The sequence below is a fragment of the Hylobates moloch genome, unplaced genomic scaffold (assembly GCF_009828535.3).
Source record: "Hylobates moloch isolate HMO894 unplaced genomic scaffold, HMol_V3 SCAFFOLD_22, whole genome shotgun sequence".
Classification (NCBI taxonomy): domain Eukaryota; kingdom Metazoa; phylum Chordata; class Mammalia; order Primates; family Hylobatidae; genus Hylobates; species Hylobates moloch.
The window spans coordinates 26,929,394-26,936,570 of NW_026652297.1; the positions used below are offsets into that span (position 1 = coordinate 26,929,394).

At 58.5% G+C, this 7,177-nt stretch overlaps 1 protein-coding gene across 1 annotated transcript; it reads right to left on the minus strand.

Moving 5' to 3' along the window:
* Window positions 1-713: 713 nt before the first annotated feature.
* NUDT18 (nudix hydrolase 18) lies at window positions 714-5,155 on the minus strand. The gene is given in 4 exon segments (XM_032143667.2): window positions 714-1,739; window positions 1,975-2,188; window positions 2,978-3,790; window positions 4,976-5,155. Coding segments are annotated over 4 exon segments (1,803 nt in total). The 3' UTR covers window positions 714-1,143.
* Between the last annotated feature and the right edge of the window lie 2,022 nt (window positions 5,156-7,177).

Sequence of the window (7,177 nt, forward strand, 5' to 3'; positions counted from 1 at the left end):
TTTGAGATGAAGTCTATCACCCAGGCTGGAGCTTGGCTCACTGCAACCTCTGCCTCCGGGGTTCAAGCAATTCTCCTGCCTCAGCCTCCTAAGTATCTGGAATTACAGGCATCTGCCAACATGCCCGGCTAGTATTTTGTATTTTTAGTAGAGATGGGGTTTTGCCATGTTGGCCAGGCTGGTCTCGAACTCCCTGACCTCAAGTGATCCACCTGTGTCAGCCTACCAAAGTGTTGGGATTACAGGCGTGAGTCACTTTGCCCGGCCACTTATCAAAAAAAAGAAAAATTCCTACCATGATTCAGCCAGGCTGAGGGGAAATGAAGAAAAGGTTTGGTCCGGTGTGGGCTGAAGCTGTGAAAAGGCAGAGGCAGGAGAGCCAGGGGGAGGGGTCCGTGCCAGGGAGGCTCAAGGAGAGAGCAGAGGCAGCCCCTGCAGCTCCTGTCCCACGTGAAGTTCCTCTGGGGCCACCCACTGCCCAACCCTTGGAGGGCTCAGAGCTGTGTTTCATTAGGGATGGGTCCCCTCAGAGTCACATCCCGGGCCAGCAGGCCAGCTGGAGGGAGCCCCAGGGGCCGTGCTGGACAGCGGACTGACCCACACTGTCAGTGCACTGGGAAAGGTGTGGGTGCCTGTGGGTAACACGAGGGGAGCAGCAGCTCTTGGGCAGCAGTCCCCATCACTTTCTCCCCACAGAGACGTTTAGGCAGGGAGGCAAGGTAAGTAACACCTCTTTACTCAGCAACGTGCTTCTCCCTCGGGGGACCTTCCCCAGTGCTCCTCCATGCTCGAAGGGCCTGGAAGAATCAGGATGCAGGCCTTTCCCAAGGAGGGCACAGAACGTGATGAGGAGATGCCACTGGGGGTGCAGAAAGCTCCCCATCCCCCTGGGGAGAGGCGTCAGCGTGCCCTCAGGGTAGTCAGGTCCTGAGCTTTGGACTCCTTGCTTGGTTAAAGGCACTGTCCCTTGTGCAATCTAGAGGAATGCTCCTCAAAGCATCTCTCCTGGGGACCAGGAGAGCCGCCCCTGCTCTCAATGCAACAAGGCCCCTGATGGCCAGCCTCTTGCCTCCCTCAGAGGGAGACAAGTCCGCACTGGAGGGAGCACAGCTGCCTAGCTCCCCGTCACCTCCTCCAACTCTCTTATCTGTTCACTGGGACAACAGAGGATCCCTGAAGCCGCTGGAGGAGCTGGCTTTGCAGGTCTTCCTCCATCACCTTCCACCAAGAGAAGTTCTCACCCCGAACTTTCGGGGGTTCATCCTGGATCCCTGGGCTCCGAAAAGCCACAGTCACCAGCACATTCAGACAGATGCCATCACTGTGATCTCGGCCCAGGTGCTGCAGTCCAAGCAACCCCTTGATCTCGACCACCAAGTGGTGCAGGGTCAGACACTCCTGCAGCAGCCGTAGGACGGCCATCTTCATGCCACCCCTCTGCTCCATAGGGTCGAGGCCACAGGCAGTGACAGGCAAGTGAGGCATCCCCACTGTGCCCACCAACACCCACACTGTCTGGGCACTGGTAAAGGTGGCCACGAGCCGCTGGCAGACCAGATCACAGGGTAGCTCTTGGGGCAGAATTAGAGGGTGCCTGGCTTGCTGGCGATACTGGGCGGCTAGCTCAACCAGGTGCAGGATGTCATGGGCTCGCAGCGGAGTGGGCAGGGAGGTCCGTGGGTACCAGGCAGCCTGCAGGGACTCCGCATCGGCCTCCTTGGAAGTCTTGAGAATTCCACCTGGGGGAGATGTGGGGGATGGGGCAGGGAGGGTCTGTGTGGAGAGAAGTGCAGATCTGGCAGAGAACAGACATCCCTGACCCAGGAGAGAGGCCCCCAGCCCAAAGGCTGGAATCTGCCCATGCCAGGCTGTGCCAGCCATAACAGGGCTGGCTGTGGAGGGGCTCACCTCACCTAGGAGCTGGGGGAAAGGTGTCAACTGGCCCTGTTCACACTGCCTCCAGGTGGGCCATACCTGTGGGGCGAACGAGGAACACGAAGCGGACCCAGGAGGGGCCCCGCTCCTCCACGGACAGCAGTGTCTCGGGCTCACAGTGCAGCCCCGCCTCCTCCTTCACTTCCCGCTGCAGCGCCTCCACGATGGTCTCCCCCGGCTCCATTCTCCCCGCAGGCAGGTACCACGACCCCCGGCACTCCCTCTTGGCCTCCTGGATCAGTAGCACCTCATCCTGAGGGGAAAGAGGATCCTCACTTCCTGCCACAGCCTTCCCTCGCCCCGGGACCAGGGGGCATCTCAAACACAGTTGCCCAAGACTCCCCTCTGGGCAGACACCCTCAACCCGGCTAGCGCTCCAGGAGACCTGCCCTCGTGTCGCTGGTGGCTGCAGCCCTCTCCTCTCTGCAATTCGTCCCTCTCTGGATTTAGGAAGACTTCCATTTCAGGAAGGGCTGAGATTCCTGGAAGCCGCTTCAACGGCTGGAGATGAGGCCCCAGAGTGAGGGTCACCATGTGTCTGTCTTGCATTTATTTGCGTCTGTACCTGTCACTGTGTATCTCTCGCCTCCAACGGCGTGGTTTACAAACTGTGATGAGTCCTCACACTGGGGTCTGGCTTGAAACACGACCCCCCACCTCCACTCTGTACAACCCCGCCCTATGGCCCTGGCCCCTTCTAGTTGTCATTACATCACCCAATACAGGGATCACCACCAAAGCCCTAAGGGTAAGCCCGGGTTGAGCCACTGCTATCTGAGGGGCCCTGGGCATTCCGCTAGACTCTGGGGAAGGGAAGGAATGAGGCCTAGTGGGATGAGACAAACAGACCCCGGGCCTCAGTTTCCTCTTCTGCATATCGGGGCGAAAGCAAGACACAGACGCGAGTGGGACTGGGAGTGCTTTGCAAAACTGGGAAGCGCCATGCACGTGGCAGCGCTGGCTGTGGCCGTTGGGTCTTCTGTCCCCACCTGGGCTGGCTGCGCGCTCCCGAGGCCCGGTGGGCCCGGGGGCGGCCGCTCACCTGCTCGCTGAGGAACACGGCCAGCACCACGTAGCACACGTTCTTCCGCAGCCGCACGGGCGCCTGCGGCTCCCCGGCCGGCGCCGAGTCGCAGCTGTGCACGCTCGACCCCTGGCCAGCCAGCACCGAAGCCAGCGCCCCTACCAGGCCCTCCGAGGCCATCGGGTCCCCCGGGGGGCGGCGGCCCGGATCCTCGCAGACCGACTGAGCCGAGCCGCAGGCTACCGTGCGCTGCGGCGCCCTCTCCCAGTCCCTGCGGCAGCGGGCCGGGCGCTCACGAGAACGCGGAAGCGCACGCGAACGCGGAAGCGCACGCGAGCTCTGGCCGCTGATAGGCTGCGCGGCGCCGCGGCCTGCCCGGATTGGCCGGCCCGCGGCAGTCACCGAGGGGGCGGGGCCGCCCGGGAACTGGGTGGGCACCCAGCGGACCTCGCCCGGCTTCTGCCGCCTGTCAGTCCCGCGCGCTCGGGACGTCTCCCAGCCGCCCCCCGCTCGCCAACTCCCCGAGCGCGCACTGGTCTGCAGGAGCTCCGACGGTGACGTCATCTTTCCTGCAGGGCGCGTTGCGCCGCCGAGGTAGGCGACGGTGACGCCACAAGCCCGATGACGTCACGGAGGCCGGGGCCGCCCCTTGGACCCACTGTCCCGCTGTTGCCGTAAACACACAATGGCATTGCCGGAGTTGATCATATCCCAAATACTTTTCCTCTCACTCCACCAAAGAGTTATAAATGTCACATTGCCCGTGGGGTGAGGGACATAAACCCCTGCCTTGAAGGAGATTCTGCAGTAGTTGGAGAGATGGATGGAGTCCTAGATGAGGAGTCAGCTGAGGGTTCGAGGCTAAGTGCTAAATGCTTGGTTTGGGCAGGAAGAGTGACAGGCGCTGGGAGGAGGGTGGGGGCAGGGCTGGGGATGGCGGGAGGGGTCCGGGGCTGAGAGAAGGCTGCAGTCAGCCGGCCCACCCTCATCGGTGTCCTTCTGCCCACCGCATTTCCCACGCAGCTCAAGGCCTTCTCTGCTGCAGATGGTGCGCCCTGGGAGGGCGGGGGTGGGGCCCTGCTCCTCCATCCTTGTCGTCACCCACCCACTCAGCGTGCAGGACCTGGCGCGTGGAGAGCAGGGTGGGGGTGGTTGTGGCGAGCGCCTGCTCCTCTCCCAGCTTGGTCTTTCCTCCTTCACCCTCCCCTCAGCACTGGAAGGCAAAGCCAGCTGGAAGGGATCTGCGAAGCAGGCCGTCTGGCTCCTCACCCAGCAGAGGCCACCCCTTTCCTCTGCCTCTGATAGTTTTGTGCGCCTCCCTGCTGGGGAGACAGTGGCTTGGTGGTGTGGACAAAGCTCAGGACCTGCAGCCAGATGGCCAGCCACTGCTGACTGGCTTGCTCTGTGCTCCTGGGTGAGCTGTGGGCCTCAATTTTCTTATTTGTAGAGTAGGGTCATAGCAATTCTTCTTTTACAGGGGTGTTGAGAAGCCACAACAATCAGGGAGGAGCTGTGTGGATTGTCCAGCACTGGGCACCGTCCCCAGGCAGCCCACCAACCCTCAAGGGTGGTCCCTCTCCACCATGGCTCTTGCTATCACACGCAAGGCCTGCCCTCATGAAATGTGACTTTTGTTATCCCCTAGAGACAGGGTTTCACTCTGTTGCTCAGATTGGAGGTGCAGTGGCATGATCACAGCTCCTACTGCAGCCTTGATCTCTTGGGTTCGAGCCATCCTCCTGCCTCAGACTTCTGAGTAGCTGGGACTGCAGGTGTGCACCACCACGCCTGGCTAAATTTTTAATTTTTAATTCTTTGTAGAAACGAGGGTCTTGCTATATTGCCCAAGCTGGTGTTGAACTCCTGGCCTCAGTGATCCTCCCGCCTTGGCCTCCCAAAGCGATGTGGTTGCAGGCATAAGCCACCACGCCTGGCAAAATGTGCCTGTAGAGCTGCCTTAGAACTGGACTCAGGAACTTCAGCAACGCAGGATGTGTCTCTTTAGGCTCCTCTCACCTGCTGATACTGACCACAGGCTCCCTGGAGGCAGGGCCCTGTGTTAGGCTGTGGGATATCACTAGAAGGCCCATGAATTTTGAGGCACTTGCTGAACGCCCCTTGCCCTATCCTGGACCTCTCACCTTCCAAATAACTGCAGGCACAGGACCCCAGGACTGCAGAGCAACTTGTCAACATAGTTGCTGTGTGTGTGTGTGTGTGTGTCTCTTGCGGCACGCACATGTGTGAATCCCTCAGTTTTCCCACCTGTGAAGTGGGGGCAGTTTGGACCCAGACTCCTGTCTGTCTGGCAGGGATGATTTGAGAGAGTGAGATCATGTCTGGGCAGGGATCTGGGAGCTTCAGAGGCAGCCTAAGGTAAACAACAGGAGGCCTCACTGCCCAGAGAGCAAAGACCACAGCAAACCATGGCTCCACACCTCCCATTATCCCGGAGGGGAAAGCCCTCCCCAAAAGCCCCTTGTAAACTGTGAAGGGAGTGCTGAGACAACAAAGAGGCAGGAGTTCCCAAGGCCTTGGGAGAGAACAGCAGTCAGATAGAGGCTGGAGAGGCCCTGAGACAAGGGAGGCAGCTGAGGGAGGACGGGAGGCTAGATAGGAACCACCAGTGTCCCCATCAAGTCAACTGTGTGTCCTCCAGTCACAGAGAGGGAAGAACCCTGACCAGTGTGGCGGGCCGCACAGCATGGTGAATGGGAGTAGCTTAATGCTCCCAGCACCCATGGGAGCCAAGCCGGAGCCAGCCGTTTCAGGACATATGTGCGCATGTGCGGGAGATGGTGGGAGGAGCACATGAGCAGGAAGGCCTGGGTAGGCGGCCATGGGGATGGGGACGGGGTCAGGGACAGGCAGGGCAAGGTTGTATCAGGGGCATCTGTGATGCTACAGCCATGGAGAGAGCAACAAGCCCTGTGTCTTGACAAGGTAGGAAGGTGAGGAGGGCAGGAACCCAAGCTACAGCGGGAGAGGGAGGGCTGGCCACAGGCCAGCTCTCTGAGGGACCCTGGGGATGCCACATCTACCCTCCAGGCCATCTGTCAAATGCAGGCATGGTTGGATCCTGGAACAGAAAAAGGGCATTCATGAAAAAACTGGTGAAATCCTGGTGAGGGCTGTTGCTTCGTTAGTAGTGTGGTATCAATATTAATTTCGTAGTTTTGATCAAGGCACCATGGTTATGTAAGATGTTCACAATAGGGGAGGCTGGGTGAAGGATAATTGGGAACTTCCTGTGCTATCTTTGTGACTCAGCTGTAAATCTAAAATTATTTCAAAATAAAAAGCCTGAGCATGTATATTCAGGGCAACTCAAATCTATGCTCCTGGGTAAAAAGGGAAAAAAAAAGTCTAAGAATTTTATCAGAGAAAAAGGAAAGAAGGCATTGGGTATGCAACCCTGCGCTCACTTCCAGCTTGGCTGGTTGTATGTCTGGGATTTCTGAGCGACAGAGGGGCTGCAGGCAGAGCACAGCTGGTAGACCCTGTGAGCAGCAGAGGCCCAAGGGTCTCTGAAGAACAGTTCCACCGAGTGCCCCAAGACAAGTCTCAGAGTCAGTCTCTACCTGGCCTGGCCGCATTCTCAGGAACAGTGCTGGAACAAATGAACATTGATTCGCTTCTGTTTACAAAGAGACCAAATATGTCCTCAAGGGCATTGTGACCCACCTGGAAGGCCAGGGGGGGTTAAGAGGAGATGAGGTCTTGTGGGGAAGACAGAGGTTCAGTGATGCACTGTTCCCACCCCTAATGGGTAAAATTCAGAGAACCATCTTCCCACAGGAAATACCCCGGATTTGGGGTTCTGAGGTGACATCAGGACATGGCTACAGAAGATGAAGTGGGGCATGGTGGATCATGCTTGTAATCCCAGAACTTTGGGAGGCCAAGGTGGGCAGATTGCTTGAGCCCAGGAGTTCGAGACCAGTCTGGGCAGTGTGGCAAGACCCTGTCTCTACAAAAACTACCAAAATTAGGCATGGTGACACGCACCTGTAGTCCTAGCTACTCAGGAGGCTGAGGTGAGAGGATGGCGTGAGTCCCGGAGGCAGAGGTTGCAGTGAGCTGAGATTGCATCACTGCATTCCAGCCTGGGTGACAGAGTGAGACCTTGTCTCAAACAAAAGATGAAACGTAGGTAGGAATGGGTCATTCAGGGCCACTTGGAACATGATCAGCTATAAAGCACGTACATTGGAAGAA